The 17772-nt window shown below is 47.2% G+C and overlaps 1 protein-coding gene across 1 annotated transcript in view; it reads right to left on the bottom strand.

The window, feature by feature from the left end:
* GCN1 (GCN1 activator of EIF2AK4) overlaps window positions 1-17772 on the bottom strand; it is a gene marked incomplete in the record, with an annotated part of 339178 nt that overhangs the window by 118230 nt on the left and 203176 nt on the right. The window contains 3 exon segments of the mRNA XM_030219069.1: window positions 226-391; window positions 8731-8801; window positions 8994-9183. Of these exon segments, the coding sequence (XP_030074929.1) occupies window positions 226-391; window positions 8731-8801; window positions 8994-9183 (427 nt within the window).

Raw genomic sequence — 17772 nt, 5'->3', positions numbered from 1 at the left:
GTAGCACCCAAATAAAAGTTAACTTACTAGCAAAATGTTCTTAATGTAAAGGAGACTATTTATGGTGAACTGCCTGAACAGAGCACAAACTCAAGAAACAGAAGTACATACACTGCATTATTAATATTGAATCTTTTACAGTCTTTCTCAAATGTCTTGCCATATAGGGTTAGCATTGTTGGCTTCATTTAGTGCTGTCCTTGAAGAGCACACCCGGCTGCCTACCTTGCCATGGGTGTTGAGAGCAGAAAGAGCAGCATCCAACATGCACTTCCTGACCTCAGGGTGACGGTCATTAAGGGCATCAGGAACAAAGAACTGGAACAGAGGCTTAACTTGAAATCCATCCAAATATGGTGCCAGTTTGTTTAGTGCTAGGGCTATGCCGCACCTAGAAAGGAAGCAAAAATCAAAAGGACAAAATCAGGTAATATGAGATGTTCTACACAAGTTTCCACAGAAACAGAGACCAAACAGTCTATTCTCTTTTCCCGACAAAATACTGCAGCCTAAACTCTGCTTACCTTTAACTCAAGAATCCTTAGTTAAGATTACATTCTCATACTTTCTAGAATTCTGTTTTTGCTTTTAGCACCACAAATTGAATGGTGTTCCATATATCCACCATTGCTCTGTCCAGTCAAAGGCCGACTCACTGCTTACTTGCCCACTGCAATGTGCTAGGCATCAAAACAGTTTACATACATAGCTACAACAAATAGTGAAGGAACTCCATATACTCAGACAGGATGGAAAAGAAAAGCAACAAAGAAGTAAAGAAAGACTACTAGATTGTCATACCAACCCCTCCCCCTCCACAAAACTAAGACTCGGGAAAAGCCAAAGAGAATAAGGTGCTCATTTTCAAAGCAGATGGACACCTCAAAATGCCTAAAAAAACATCTGTTTGCTAAAAATATCCAAATCCTAATTTTGGAAAGTCAGAATCTGGACGTTTCACACTGCAGTTCAACCGAACAGCAAGAGAGTATGTTGTGGGTATGTTCTGCACGGGACTAGGGAGAGTACAAAAGTAGGACGTCCAACAGTGATTTTCAAACGGGAAAAAATGTCTATGTCCATGTAATGGAGACAGTGCAAGAAAATCTCTCTCATGAATATTCATTGTGGGTATCCTGAAAATCTGACTGGCTGGGGTGCCTCCAGGACCAGGCTTGGGAACCACTGCTCTACACGATGACAAAGCACTAATCTCGCTAAGGTGAGCCCTTACAGAATTGGTCTTGAGACCAAACACAGTAGAAGGTATTCAAACAGGATGTCTGTGTAGGACAAGAAAAGGGATCTAGGGCCTAGCCCTCGCACCATACGGCAAACCTCCTCCATTTGAAAGATGAGCACCTCGTAGTGGAATCTTTCCTGTAAGCCAGTAAGACCTTGGAGACACCCTCAGGAAGACGCAAGGAAGCAAATTCTAAGCTCTCAACATCCAAGCTGTAAGGGCCAGAGACTGGAGGTTGGGATATAGAAGAGATCCCTCGTTCTTTGTGATGAGGGCTGGAAAACACTCCAATCTCCAAGGCTCTTTGGAGAACAACTTCAGAAGAGGGAGCCAGATCTGCCTGGGCCAGTATGGATAGTTCAGGGTCATGGTTCCACGGTTTATTTATTTCACTTGTATCCCACATTTTCCCACCTATTTGCAGGCTCAATGTGGCTTCGCCATACAGGATGAAGTATACATTTGACGTTACAAAGAAGTATACATTTGGCGTTACAAAGAAGTATACATTTGGCGTTCCAAAGAAGTATACATTTGGCGTTACAAAGAAGTATACATTTGGTGTTACAAAGAAGTATACATTTGGTGTTACAAAGAAGTCACGGAAGACAAAAGGATTTGATCAAGTAGTTGTAGATACATTGTGCTTAAAGTTGGAAAGGTGTTGTGTTATGGTTATCTATGGGTTCTCGTGATAGGCTTTATCAAAGAGGTACGTCTTCAGAGATTTGCGGAAGTTAATTAATTCATTGATCGTTCTCAGGTGAGTTGGAAGTGCATTCCACAGCTGTGTGCCCATATAAGAAAAGCTGGTCGCGTGAGATAGTTTGTATTTTAATCCTTTACAACTGGGGAAGTGTAGGTTGAAAAAGGTGCGGGAAGATTTTTTTGCGTTTCTGGGTGGTAGGTTCACTAGGTCTAGCATGTAGGTTGGGGCATCTCCGTAGATGATTTTATGAACAATTCTGCAGATCTTGAATGTGGTGCGTTCTTTAAGTGGAAGCCAGTGTAGTTTCTTTCTCAAGGGTTTTGCACTTTCATATTTTGTTTTCCCGAATATGAGTCTAGCTGCGGTATTCTGGGCTGTTTGAAGTTTTTTTGATGGTCTGTTCTTTACAGCCAGCATAAAATGTATTGCAATAGTCTAGATGACTTAATACCATTGACTGTACCAGGTTCCGGAAGATGGCCCTTGGGAATTAAGGTTTTACTCTTTTGAGTTTCCACATGGAATGGAACATTTTCTTAGTTATATTCTTCATGTGGTTTTCAAGTGTAAGATTTCGGTCAATGGTAACACCCAGAATTTTCAAATTGTTTGAGACAGGGAGGGAAAAGTTTGCATGACTTTCAGCAAAGTCTTCTCCACAAGAGGGATGGGAGGATACGCATACAGAAGACCAGTCCCCCAATGAAGGAGGAAGGCATCTGACGCTAGTATGTCATGGGCCTGGAGCCTGAAACAGTACTAAGAGACTTTGTGATTGAACTGAGTGGCAAAAAGATCCCACCAAGGGGGAGCCTTACACTTGGAAGACCTCACGAACAACGCCCATGCTGAGGGACCTCTCGTGCGGTTACATGATCATGCTCAGTCTGTCAGTCAGGCTGTTGGATTTGCCAATCAGGTAAGTTGCCTTGAGTAGCATCCCATACTGTACTGCCCAGTGCCACATCTGGACGACCTCCTGAAACAGTGTGCATGATCTGGTGCCCCCCTGATTGTTGGTGTAGTACTTTGCAACCTGATTGACTATTTGAATTAGCACAATTTGGTTGAACAGCTGATCTCTTAAAGCCTTTAGAGTGTTCCAGATTACCCAGTGCTCCAGAAGATTGATGTGGAGATCTGTCTCCTGGGCTGACCAAGCACCTTGGGTGTGAAGCCCATCTAAGTAAGCTCCTCAGCCCAAGTGAGATGCATCCGTCATCAGCACCTTCTTGAGCTGAGGAATTTGGAATGAAAGTCCATAGCCAAATTGGACCAAATTGTCCACCAAATCTGAGACTGAACGAACTCGGGTGTCACTCGGATGACATCAGCTAAGTTCCATGAGGCTTGACATCACTTGGAAGCTAGGGTCCACTGGAAGTTCCCATGTGAAGATGTGTCATGGGAGTAACATGGACAATGGAGGCAATGTCACCAAACAACCGCAACATCTTCTGAGCTATGACCTGCTAGCTGGCTTGGACCTGAGTGGCAAGAGCAATAAGAGTGTCCACAGTCAGCACAAGAAGAAAAGCCCGCACTTGCTGCGCATCTAGCAGCACTCTAATGAACTCCAATTGCTGAACAGGACAGAGATGGAACTTGGGGTAGTTTAAAACAAACCCTAGTAGCTCTGACACCCAAATAGTTCTCTGCATAGACTCCTGAGCACAGTCCTTCCATGTGCTCTTCACCAGTCAATTGTCCAGATAGGGGAACATATGGACTCCCAGTCTGCGTAGTGATGCTGCAACTACCACAACACACTGCAGACGAGAGACCAAAAGGCAATATGCGGTACTGGAAGACAAAATCAAAGATACTTCCTGTAACCTGGAAGTTTCGCGATGTGACTGTAAGCATCCTTTAAGTCCAGATAGCATAGCCATTTGTTTTCCTGAATCATGGGGAGAAGGGTGCCCAGGGAAACCATTCTAAACTATTCTTTGACCAGGAATTTGTTCAGGGCCCTTAGATCTAGGATGGAATGCATCCCCCTGTTTTCTTTGGCATAAGAAGTACCTGGAATAGAATCTCTTCCCTTCTTCCCCTGGTGGAACGGGCTCGACCGAATGAGACTTTAGAAGGGCGGAGAGTTCCTCTGCAAGTACCTGCTTATGCTGAGAATTGAAGTGAGTCACTTTTGGTGGGCAATTTGGTGGTCTTTGATGCCAATGAAGTCCGTAACTGAAACAGACTATTTGAAGAACCCACCGGTCAAAGGTTACAAGGGGCCACCTTTCATGGAAAATATTCAACCTCCCCTCAACCAACAGATTGTCCAGGATGGTCACTTTTACTGCAGCTATACTCGGCTGGAGTCAATCAAAAGCTTGTCCCCAGTTTTGACTGGGGAGCTGGCTGGGCCTTGGGCACACGCTGTTGGTAAGAACAAGCACACCTACGTCTCTGAAAGTAGTAGGAACCCCTCTTCGACTTAGCCAAAAACCTTCTCGATGAGGAGGAAAGTGCAGAAGACAACTGGCGGGAGAGAACGTCAGTGGTGTTAGTGTGTTTCTTGATAAGGTCAGTGAACTCCTCCACCTTAGCTCCAAAAAGGTTATCTCCCCAGCCCGTGGCATCCATCAAGCTCTGCTGGACTTCAGAGTCCAAGTCAGACATGCAGCCATGAGAGTCTGCGCATCGCTATATTTTGGGCACAGATTCTGGACTCCACATGAAAGGTGTCATAGAAGCCGCAACCAAAAACTTTCTACATGCCTTCTGTTGCTAGACCAACTGGCGAAGAGATTCAGCCTGCTCCTGTGGGACAGAATCTGCCAAATCAGATAGACTGTGCACCAAGTTCTGCAAGTATAGGCTCGTATAGAGCTGGTAAGACTGAATACAGGAGATGAGCATAGAGGACTGATACATCTTCTGCCCAAAAGAATACAGGATTCCAGCTTCTCTGCCAGGGGGCGCAGAAACATAGTCCCTAGAACTCCTGGCTCTTTTGAGCGTGGATTCCATCACCAAGAAGTGATGAGGCAACTGGGCCCATCAAACCCTGGTGAACTCTGGATCTATTACATCGTGTTTATCTTCTTGGGCAGGACAGGGACCCTCTGACTTCCAGTTCTTCACCTGAATGTCCCATAGGATCTTGTGAAGCGGGACTGTCACAGCCTCTCTAGGAGGGAAATCGTAGTCCAGGACCTCAAACATCTCAGCCCTGGGCTCTTCCTCCATCTCTAAATGAATTGGAATGGCAGCCACCATTTCCCTGACAAAAGATGAAAAGAAAAGGCTCTCAGGTGGAGATGATCTTCTTTCCTTGGGATAGGAGGGATCAGATGGGATACCATAGGACTCCTACTCCAAGAAGTACCGTGGATCCTCATCAGACTCCCATAAGTGCTCATCAGTGTTGGCAAAAGAACGATTCATGGGAGGACCGAGACTGAGCCTGTCTCGATTGGGAGGAACCATGTCCTCGAGATGGGCACTGAGGTGTCGGCTCCTCCCTCAACTCCAGCGAAGCTTCCTCCACTGATGTTGAGGGGGTACCCACATGGGGGTCTGTCAACACCTGAGCTGCATGTGGCACTGGCATCAGAGAGCTCACTGAAGGCTGCAACACAGCACCCCAGCAGCAAGAGCCATGGCAGGCGAAAGCACCCCAGACGCTGTTATAAAAGCCTTGCCAAGTGCTTATGGAGCATGACCCAGATGTGCTCATCGAGAGAGACCATCTGGAAAGGGCAGGGTGTTGGGTGAGAGACAGGATGATGACTGCCGGGGTCGAAACGGGTAAAGGGTCCTGGCTGCATGGAGACCTGCACATCCACACCTCTTGTATGGTGGGGGAGCAGTCCTCCTGGCATCAATGCTTCTTGGTGACCGAGGGTTCCCTATGTACTCCAGAACACCCAACACTATATGTCGAGGGGGATTGATGCCAATGCTTCTTGGTCTTTGCCTGATGCTGGTCATTGATGCTCCTTGGTGCCAAAGAGGACATTGAATCCTCACATTTCTTCGGGGTCGGGATCATTCACTTGCAAAATAAAGGAATACAATACAGAACAATAAAGAACAACAATTCAAAGCAATTTTTGGATTATATAAATTATTATACTTTCCGAATATATGTATATTTTTAACACTACCCTCTTCCTAAGACAACACCCCAAACCGGTTATAACATCACAAGCAATGGTCTGAGGTCTTGGCTCTTATAACCTCAAACCTTCTTAACTTAACCTTCCAAACCCCACCTCCTCTAATACCTTCCCCCATTCCAAGTGCCCAAAAAGCACTAATTTGCTAAGTCAGCTGTATCCTGAAACCTGTTTAATACTTGGCTGCATGATTGCAAATATGGATTCCAAAAAGTGTTTTGTATTTTTGTATTTTTATTTTATTTTGGTTACATTTGTAGCCCGTGCTTTCTCACTCATGGCAGGCTCAATGCGGCTTACATATTGTATACAGGTACTTATTTGTACCTGGGGCAATGGAGGGTTAAGTGACTTGCCCAGAGTCACATGGAGCTGCCTGTGCCTGAAGTGGGAATCTGGGCTTATACACAAACAAAATTTTAAAAATCCACGTCTCTAAGAAAATGTCTCTCCGAGTAAGGCATTCAGTTACAATTCCATCCAAATAGCATCCTCATTGGTAAAGCCTACACTTGACTATCACCAGACAGCCATTTCCTACTTGAATGTCAAATTACTTTCGGTTTAGTAAACCAGCCACAGGTAAATGAGCCAGTACATCCTGCAACAACAGCACAATCCAAGGTGTCATCACGCAAAGGAAGAAAGCCAGGTTATTCTTACAAATTTTATAATGAATGAAAACGAAAATAAAAGTTGCTGATGAATCAGAACACACATACATCTACCATTCCCCTAAAACGTCTCCGTACGGACAGGTTACCTACCCACAGCCGGTGCATCATACTCGTCCCCCAGGAGGATTTCGGGAGCCGAATAGGCCAGAGAGCCGCAGCTGGTGGTGAGCTTCTTGCCAGGCTGGAATTTGTTGCTGAAGCCAAAGTCGGTGAGCTTGACGAGCCCCTGCTTCTCGAAGAAGACCACGTTCTTGAGTTTCAAGTCGCGGTGCATGACATGCAGCTTGTGGCAATAGGAGATGGCAGCTTGTGGCAATAGGAGATGGCGTGCATGACCTGCGCGAAGTACCTCTTGGCCAGCTCCTCGCTCAGCCCTTCCTCATGCTTCATGATGTAGTCGAACATGTCGCCGCTGTCGCCCAGCTCCAGGATGAGGTACAGCTTGGTCTGCATGTCGATCACCTCGTAGAGGCGCACTATGTTGGGTTGCTGCACCAGCTTCATGCAGCGCACCTCCTGGAACAGATGCCCCATGGCCAACGAGTCCAGCTTGGTCTTGTCGATGACTTTCACGGCCACTTTCTCGCCCGTGAAGACGTGCTGCGCGAGCTTCACCACGGTGAAGTGGCCCCTGCCCAGAGTCTTGTCCATGTCGTAGAGCCCCACGATCTTTCCGTCGTAGCCGCACTTGAAGCCGGCCCTGCCTGCTGCGGGAGTGGCGGTGCTGGAGGAAGGACGGAGACGCCGACAAGCGCTTGATGGCGGCGGCAGCAAATAGCAACAGCTGAGGTCGCTCTCAGCTGAGGTGCTCCGAGGGTCCCATCCTCGGCGGCCGGAGGGGGAGGGGGTGGAGGAATCGGTCACTGGGCGCGCCTACCGCCCGCTCCCGCTCCGCCCGTACGCCACTGAGACCGCATCGTTGAGGAGCGGGAGAAACTAGGGTTACCGTGTGTCTCTCTTGAATGCGCGGTCAGGATGGAAATGAGATCTTTAATATTCCCATAGCATTAACCCATGGAGTTTCTTCCTCCAATACCAGAAAGTCAGAGGCTGGTTTTGCAACCAATGATTGAGTATATATTTTTTTTCTCTACATTATTAAGTTTTGCCTCAAAACAATTCTCCATGTCCCTGGGCCCCATACAGAGAAGCTTTATTAAAAAGAATTCCTTCCACTGACATATAAGAAATGTCCCAATAGGTGTTGCAAATAGTTTAATAGTGCTACCCAGAAAGAGTTTATCTATCTGCGCTGCCATAAACCATGAAGTATTAGCAACTGTCCAACACTTCAGATATTGAAGGGCATTGGCAAATCCAGCATGATAAGCCTGCGTTTGAGAGAAATAGGCCCTATGCACTATCTGAAATGACACTCTTGTAATTCAGCACTATGGATCACCCCAGGCAGTGGCCTAAGCATATCCAGAAATGTAAAACGGACAGGCTTACCAATGTCTTTGGCCCATGCCTCTAGTAATGGTGCATAGACTTTTGGAGGTTGAAATTTCAATAATTCTTTAAGGAACCTGCAAAAATTTTCTTATCTGGCTTGCAAAGTGTACAGATACACTCTGGATTTAAACTGGGATGATAATAGCATAATTGCATATCAATCTGCAGCCCAAGTGACAAGCATTGCTGTAAATCTGAGAAAGTACCTAAAATACCATCAACTTGAATCAAATGCATTAAATGTGAAATACCCAAAGTTCCACAATGATGAAACACCACATTCTCCATGCCCAGAGTGAAGTCCGCATTCCCCATAAGAGGCAAAAAAATACTGCAATTTGGATCTTGCTGCCAAAAGCAGAGTAACTCTCTCCATAAATACCAAAGGGGACACATTAATAGACTATGTCTAAAATTCACTCGTATCTGGGGGAGCCATGCATGGAAAAGATAATGGAAGTGCCATAATAGGCTATTTTATTAGAGAACAACCATGGAATGAACACCATCACAAAGTACCTGGACTCCCACTGGTCAGGCGGGGGTTCAGAAATCACACGCCCAAGAGCATCCAAAACTGGAGGTGGTCTCTGAAAAACACAAGTTAGTCAAGCTATAGGTCAAGAAGACAGATGTTACCTACAAAGCTACAGGTGTTTAAAATGAAAGAACTTAAAATGCTGCACACATCTCTACAACCATCTGATTTTCCAAGGTAATATGACTTGTACTGCTTTCTTGTACCACCTTTATTTTGCTTTTCAGCCTTGCCTGCAACTTACATAAAGTTTTTCTTGGTAAATCTCAATCAGTTTGCTCATGATGTCTGCAGCTTGATCCCTATACTGCATCACAGCAATGGACAGCCCCTTAGCAGCAGCCTGACGCACAGCTTCCTCATGATACGTGATATCCTTAAGTAGCATAGAACAGAGTTCGGGTTGCAAATCCAAGGCCATAGACTCCCACAGCCTGCAGGAAAGAGATAGCATTCATGTTACAGGCACAACCTCGTCCAAGGTCCTTCTCCCCTGATTGATAACAACACCTCACCCTCTCTACCACTCATGCATGATGACTCCTTCCACTTTTATTTCAAGGGGAAATCAGATTTCCATTCATACTGGTCTGATTTATAGATCTTGTGCAAAGGCATAAGAGCTAGAGATTTGGTTAAAGGCATCCATTAAGACTTCAACAAGGACTAGCACTGCTATGAAGAAGATACAGTAGAATCTTCCACTGCCTGGGTAAGCTAGGGTGAAGGATTCTGCAGAAGAAATGTTCACAGGCCCCTCCCCCCCCCCCCGCCTCCTGTGGAAAGTCATGATCATTGCTTCAACAATATTTACATAAAGCAGTATCTCAACTATATAAAGAAAAATATTTTTTAAATTGTCTGAAGATCTGTCTCCACAATTGATGAGTCAAATAAAAGCACTGATATAACCTAGATTGGAATGCGGCATGTTTACGAGAAGGAAGCAGCATTTTAATGCAGTTACATTCACAGACTCCCTACATTTACTTTGTGCCTAAAATTCACAAGTGTGTTAACAGCCCACAAAGAATTAAATTTTGGAACCTCTGTTAATTTTGTTAGATCAATTTTTGAAACCAAAGGTGAAAGAAGTGAAATCATATATATAAAATACAAAACAGATGTTACAGTTTTAACAGGATCTTGAAGGAATGGATGATAATATCATTATGGCTACCCTGGATGTGGTGGCTCTCTATACTAATATACCACAAAAAGAAGCTTTGGATATCATTGAGGTGGTTTTGAACGAGAGACTGATGATCTAGCTCACTTTTTTTTTTAACAAGGTTCTTTCTACTACTACTTATCATTTCTATAGAGCTACAAGGCATACGCAGCGCTGTACACCATACACAAAAAGACAGTCCCTGCTCAGCTTACAATCTAGATAAAACAGGTAAACAGACAGAACAATTAAGGGTAAGGGAATAAAGAGATGAGGATAAAAGGACAGGGCAAGTGAGTAGTGGTTAGGAGTCAAAAGCAGTGGTAAAGAGGTAGGCTTTAAGTATGGACTTGAAAACGGCCAAAGACGGGGCTAGACGTACATGCGCGGGAAGTTTGTTCCAGGCGTGAGGTGCAGCAAGATAAAAGGAACGAAGTCTGGAATTAGCAGTAGAGGAGAAGGGGACAGATAAGACAGATATTTCTCTTCAAAACTCACTAACAGTTTCTAACACTACTTATTCAGTCTCATCCAACATCTCTGATTCTTCAAGAACATCTTCATCTCTATGGAGTACTTTTAATCTCCCATCTTTGACAGTCTTGACTAAAATGCTTAGTCATATACATTTTACCACCTTTCAGCCAGACCCTGTATCATGTAAGTGACTTTTGATACCCAAACATGGTCTCCTTCCTCTAGTACTGCATATGGTTTCTCAGAGTTTATCCACTGGTTCAGTACCACCTCTTGGAAACAGGCGTTGTCTTCACTGGATCCCTGTCTTCCTGAGAGCTACTGCCCTATTTTTAATCTCCCCTTTTGTTTCCAAGACTGCAGAAAAAACTGTTTTCGAGCAACTGGTGAACCATGTGGACAACTCATTTATTTTGCACCCCGTCAAACTGGATTTTGTTCCTTGCATACTACAGAAACCACGATTGTTGACCTTACCAATGAATTGCATTCACTTTTGGACAGGGGTGACATTGTACTGCTGGTTTTATTAAACCTCTTTGCTGCATTCAATTTGATTGATCATTCTTTATTGGAGCGATATGTCTGAGCGACTTACATGCTACGGAGTGTGAGAGTGCAGGTGAAAGGGGATCCGGGAAGGCACGAAGAAAGGGGGTACAGGGAGCCGGGGAATCCCAACGGGGCAGATTTCATGTGCACAACACCCACATTCAGAAAGCTGGGCTACCGGAGGCAGAGAGGTTGGCTGGGTTAAGGAAGAAGGGGAGGAACTACCAGTCCCAGAATCCTTCTCTTCCCCACCCGGCTGTGCAAGAGTTAGGGGAGGAGATAGAAGATTGGGAAATGGTCTCTGAGGAAGGTGATGAGGGCCAGCTGGAGAGATTGGGGGCGGGGGAAGTTGAAGAGGAGGATAAAATGGAGATTACTGAAGGACTAGGGGAGGAATAGATGGAGATTGGAGCCCTGGCTCAAACCCAAAAAGCTGCTGTAAGAGGGTGGCTAGCTGTACCTTGGAGAGACTGGTGGAAGACCGGAGGAGAGAGGCTGAGGCACTGGGGGAAATCTCTACTAAAGAGGAAACAGGTGCAGCCTGTGGGAGAGAAAGAGAGCTGGGCACAACTGAACCGTGCTGTAAGAAGGGGCAAGAAAGACCGTGTAAACTGTTTCATACTAAAAAGATCTGGGCTGCAACCTACCAAGCTATTTGATTTTTCCCTCTGATAATGTACTGTTCCCTAAGTGAAGTAATTTGAGCTAAAGTGAAGTGAAGTTATATGGACTATTTTTGAACCTGAGTTTGAAGTTATATGGACTGTTTTTGAACCTGAATTTGACTGTGTTGAACCTGAATTGTGCTCTGGGCTGCTAGCCTAAACAACCTAGAATGAAGGGTGTTTTGTTGATTTTTTTTTTTTGTTACATTTGTACCCCGCACTTTCCCACTCATGGCAGGCTCAATGCGGCTTACATGGGGCAATGGAGGGTTAAGTGACTTGCCCAGAGTCACAAGGAGCTGCCTGTGCCGGGAATCGAACTCAGTTCCTCAGGACCAAAGTCCACCACCCTAACCACTAGGCCACTCCTAAGCTCTTACTTATAAACATTGGGCATTGAATGTGCCTCTGTGAAAGGAACGGAGGGAGGAGGAAGTCCTGGGAGTTCACAGGGCCTGGAGCCAAGGCTCAGAGGAGCCAGATTGCTGTGGAGTGAAGGCAACAGTCATGTGGAGGAAGAGGCAGCTAAGCAGGGTCGAGCCTGGCTGGGTCCTGGATGGGCGACCCAGCTACAGGAGACTCTCCCTGGCAGAGATATTGGATGATAGTCATATCTGATACCACATCACCATATAGCTGACAATTGAAAATACACCACCAACTGCATTTCACAAGACTCCTGATGAAGGCGCACTTTGGTGCCAAAACACAGCTGTGTCGAGTCAGAGTCAAGTGTGTCAGTGTTTTCTTTGGAATAAAGATTTGATTTTCTACATACATCTTCTCCAGTTTCTTGGAAGAGCCTACTTTTCCTACTCCCTGATTTGTGCAACTGGAGGCCAGAGCCTGAAAACATACTTACCACAACCTGCCAAACCAGAGGCAGCCCAGAGCCTGCTAACCGGAGGCTGGAGCCATGAGAGTACATTTGCCAGTACCTGCTGTCACATGCAGGGCTTTGCATGAAGTTCAATGAGTTGTTCTAAGTGCTTTATGGATCTCTCTGGCAAAGCCCTACAACAGTCAGTCTTGCACAATACCAAGAACATTAGCTTCCACTCAGCTTAGAATAAAATCATGTAGACTTTTACTTCTTAGACCCAGAAAGGCAAATAAAATATAAAGCATGGAACTTTTCACACAGGCACAATAGTCTTTTCAAGCAGGATTAGGGATTCCAACACTGCCTTCCATGGGGCTCAGCATTCCTTTAGTAAATTAGACAAAAGATGGTACCTTCCCTATACTTCATAGAGCCTCCCTTGATTGGGATATTCTGCCTGCCTTGTAGCTTGTAATAATTCTCAGCTCAATACTCAAATATGAAGTCCTTTAAACCTTAGACAACTGTCTCAAAAAAAAAGAGCAAGCTACCTCCAGTCTCTAGAAACTATTCTAGTCCAGGTTTTCCTCATAGCAATAGAAGGTTCGGCCCACCTGGCTTCTCTCTCACCTGAGCAAAAAGGAATCCGCAGCCTTCCCTGACTTCCTGGTGTTCTAAGCCCTGGTGCACAGTTCTTCTCAGAGCAAGAAAGAAAAAACAAAACAAAATCTCTCCACTGTAACTCTTACAAACAGAACCTGACTCGCATATGTTTTAAGATAGTTTTCTCCCATCTCCTGAAGATTCATTCTAAGCTTGTTCCATAGAGTCGTCCATGGAATTACATGGCACTTGCCCCCCTACCCAAGGATCCACTTCTACGTCCACTATTAAGTCTATTAACTCTCTGGGCTGGTCAGTCAAGTAGTCCCTCTTCTTGGGCTTAAGCTCATTCTGGTTATATTCCCAAGAATATTTGCTGGCTACACCCACCCTCCTGATTACCCAGTGAACCATGTAATCAGCAGTCCGGCTCCACGTGTTTACTACTACTTGACATTTCTAAAGCGCTACCAGGGTTACGCAGCGCTGTACAGTTTAACATAGAAGGACAGTCCCTGCTCAAGGAGCTTACAATCTAAAAGACAATCTAAAAGACAGGTGTACAATCTAAAAACAAGTATAGAGTCCGTCTGATAGGAATACTATAATTCACAAAGGTTAGGTGCCGAAAGCAGCATTGAAGAGGTGAGTTTTAAGCAGAGATTTGAAAATGGGTAGGGAGGGGGCTTGGCGTAGGGGTTGAGGAAGATTGTTCCAGGCAAAGGGTGAGGCAAGGCAGAATGAGCGGAGCCTGGAGTTGGCAGTGGTGGAGAAGGGAACTGAGAGGAGGGATTTGTCCTGTGAGCGGAGGTTACGGGTGGGAACATAGGGGGAGATAAGGGAGGAGAGGTAGTGAGGAGCCGCAGACCGGGTGCATTTGTAGGTAAGGAGGAGAATCTTGAATTGTATGCGGTATCTGATCTAAAGCCAGTAAAGTGACTTGAGGAGAGGGGTGATGTGAGTATATCGGTTCTGGCGGAATATTAGACGTGCAGCAGCGTTCTGGACGGATTGAAGGGGGGATAGATGGCTAAGTGGGAGGCCGGTGAGGAGTAAGTTGCAGTAATCAAGGCGAGAGGTAATGAGAGCCTGGACGAGAGTTCGTGTGGTGTGCTCGGATAGGAAAGGGCGAATTTTGCTGATGTTGAAGAGGAAGAAGCGACAGGTCTTGGCAGTCTGCTGGATATGCGCAGAGAAGGAGAGGGAGGAGTCGAAGATGACTCCGAGGTTGCGTGCAGATGGGACGGGGAGGATGAGGGTGTTATCAACTGAGATGGAGAGTGGAGGAAGAGGAGAGGTGGGTTTAGGTGGAAAGACGAGGAGCTCGGTTTTGGACATGTTCAGCTTCAGGTGGCGGTTGGACATCCAGGCAGCAATGTCGGATAAGCAGGCCGATACCTTGGCCTGGGTCTCCGCGGTGATGTCTGGTGTGGAGAGATATAGCTGGGTGTCATCAGCATAAAGATGATACTGAAAACCATGAGATGAGATCAGTGAGCCTAGGGAGGAGGTGTAGATTGAGAAGAGAAGGGGTCCAAGGACAGATCCCTGGGGAACTCCAACAGATAGTGGGATGGGAATGGAGGAAGATCCATGAGAGTGTACTCTGAAGGTGCGGTGGGCGAGATAAGAGGAGAACCAGGAGAGTACAGAGCCCTGGAACCCAAAGGAAGACAATGTGGCAAGAAGTAGATCATGATTGACAGTGTCAAACGCAGCGGACAGATCGAGGAGGATGAGGATGGAATAGTGGCCTCTGGATTTGGCGAGGAGCAGGTTGTTTCAGACTTTAGAGAGTGCTGTCTCTGTCGAGTGTAGAGGGCGAAAGCCGGATTGAAGTGACTCTAGGATGGCATGAGAGGAGAGAAAATCAAGGCAGCGACTGTGAACGGCGCGTTCAAGTATTTTGGAGAGGAAGGGGAGGAGAGAGATGGGGCAGTAATTGGAGGGGCAGGTAGGGTCAAGTGATTTTTTTTTTAGGAGAGGTGTGACTACGGCGTGCTTGAAAGTGTCAGGGACAGTTGCAGTGGAGAGAGAAAGGTTAAGGATGTGACAGATGGAGGGGGTGACAGTATGGGAGATGGTGTTAAGTAGGTTGGTGGGGATGGGATCGGAGGAACAGGTGGTGCATTTCGAGGAGGAAAGAAGGTGGGAGGTTTCATCCTCGTGATCTCAGGAAAGGAGGAGAAAGAGGAAATGGTTGGTTGGTTGTTGGATAGGGCTACAGGCTGAGGAGGAGGTGGCTTGGTAGTGAACTCAAGGTTGATTTTTTGTACCTTGTCACGGAAGTAGTCAGCTAGTGATTGAGGAGAGAGTGAGGGGGGAGTTGTCGCGGAAGTAGTCAGCTAGTGATTGAGGAGAGAGTGAGGGGGGAGTTGGAGCGGGGGGCACTTTGAGGAGGAAGTTAAGGGTGGTGAAGAGACGACGAGGGTTGGAGCTGAGAGAATTGGTCAATTGGGTGTAATAGTCCTGTATTTCAAGGAATAGGGAGGAATAGAAAGAGGATAGCATGAATTTGTAGTGAAGGAAATCTGAATGGGTACGAGATTTCCTCCAAAGGCGTTCAGCGGATCGGGTGCAGGAGCGAAGGTAGCGGATGCAAGGGGTCAGCCAAGGCTGGGGACTAGAACGCTTCGTGGGACGGGAGGTGGATGGAGCGAGGGTGTCCAAAGCAGAGGAGAGAGCGGCATTGTAGGCGGAGACCGCTTTGTCTGCCGTCTCGGAGGACATGATGGAGGGGAGGAGGTTAGAGATACTAGAGGATAGAGTGGGGGGGTCAACAGCCTGGAGATTCCTGGAGGTGGGAGTTAAAGTTGGACGGGGCGGGGGGGGGGGGGGGCCCGGGGTGAAGTGTGAACGTGATCAGGTGATGATCGGAGAGAGGGAGAGCAGAAGCGTGGAAATTGGAGGGTGAGCCGGAGGAGGAGAGGACTAGGTCAAGACAATGGCCATCACGGTGAGTGGGGGTGGTGGAGGATAGTTGGAGGTTTTAGGAGGATGTTAGGGTGAGGAACTTGGAAGCGTTAGGGTCGGATGGGTCATCAACGTGAATGTTAAAGTCTCCGAGAATGAGGGACGGAGATGAGGGTTCAAGAAAGACAGAGAGCCACGCATCAAAGTCGGTGAGGAAGGAAGAGAAGGATTTTTCAGGGGGGCGGTAGATGACTGCGACTCTGAGTGGCAGCGGGTGGAATAGCCGGATGGAGTGGGCTTCAAAGGATGAGAAGCAGTGAGACTGCAGTAGGGGAGGGGTTGGAAACTACAGGAGGGCGAGAGTAGTAGCCCAACGCCTCCACCGCGGCCAACTGTGTGGGGAGTGTGGGAGAAGAGATAACCTCCATGGCAGAGGGCCGCGACTGAGGCCGAGTCTTCGGGGGAGATCCAGGTTTCGGTTAGGGCGAGCAGTTGAAGGGAGCAAGAGATGAAGAGATCGTGGGTGAAGGGTAGTTTGTTACAGACTGAGTGGGCATTCCACAGGGCGCATGAGAAGGGGAGGGAAGAGGGGGGGAGGAGGGGAATAGAGACGAGATTGGAGACATCTCGGAATCGTTTGCATGGATAGGACGGGGACAGGAAAGGGGGACCTGGATTAGGGTTAATGTCACCCGCGGATAGCAGGAGGAGGAGCAGGAGAATGCGGAGGAGGGTGGGAGAGGTTGGGCGGCGAAGGCGACGAAGACGAGGTGTACTAAGGAGGAATGGGGATGGGTTAATGGCAGGAAGGAAGTGTTGAAGGTTAAGAGCTAGGAAGGAGGCGGGGGACAGGAGGGATGGTGAGGTGGTGAGGGTGAATAGGGTATTGCCATGGCGGGCAGGGCGGGAGGGCAGCGAGTTCGAGTGGTAGACAGCGGGAGAGGGGGGGAGAGGAGATTAGAAAGGGACAGGGCAAGGAAGAGAACGTGGACAGGGGCCATAAGTAGTGACTGATGTGTGACAGGTGACTATGTAGTGACTGAGGTGATAGGCAGTTAACAGTTGTTAACAGGTGGCTATGTGGTGACTGAGGTGTTAAGTAGATAGATGGAGCTGGAAAGCTGGGTTTGGACTGGCGAGTAGGTGAGTCAATGGCTGACAAGCTAGCAGGCAGGTAGGTAAGTCAATGGCTGAGAGGCTTGCGAGCAGGCAGGTAGGTTACTCGATGTATTAACAGGCAGGCGGGTAGCAGCTGGAACAAGCGGTCAGGAACAAGGTAGATGGACAGGAGCAAGCTGGAACAAGTTGGAACAGGTCGTAGCAAGCCGGAACAAGCAGGAACAAGCTGGGACAAACAGACTGGCACAGCGGGTCATGCAGGAACGGATGGATCAAGCTGGAACAAGTCGTAGCAAGCCGGAACAAGCAGGAACAAGCTGGGACAAACAGACTGGCACAGCGGGTCATGCAGGAACGGATGGATCAAGCTGGAACAAGTCGTAGCAAGCCGGAACAGCAGGAACAAGATGGACAGGAGCAAGCTGGAACAAGCTGGAACAAGCCGGAACAAGTCGTAACAAGCTGGAACAAACGGACTGGCACAAGCGGGTCATGCAGGAACGGATGGAACAAGCTGGGTAGGCTGGGATGGACGGACTGGAACCGGGAGTAAGTTGGATCGGCGGACTGGAACAGGCTGGGATCGGGAGGACTGAAACGAGCTGGAAGACGCTGGAGCAGGCTTGTTTAAGGCTTGCCCTACCTTTATGGACCATCTCCAGACCACCATAACCCTAGTTCATACAGAGTTTTCTCTAAT

Source organism: Microcaecilia unicolor, chromosome 11 (assembly GCF_901765095.1).
Source record: "Microcaecilia unicolor chromosome 11, aMicUni1.1, whole genome shotgun sequence".
In the NCBI taxonomy this organism is placed as follows: Eukaryota; Metazoa; Chordata; class Amphibia; order Gymnophiona; family Siphonopidae; genus Microcaecilia; species Microcaecilia unicolor.
Note: the sequence above shows the minus strand (reverse complement) of the source record. Positions and strands in the feature narration are given on the sequence as shown.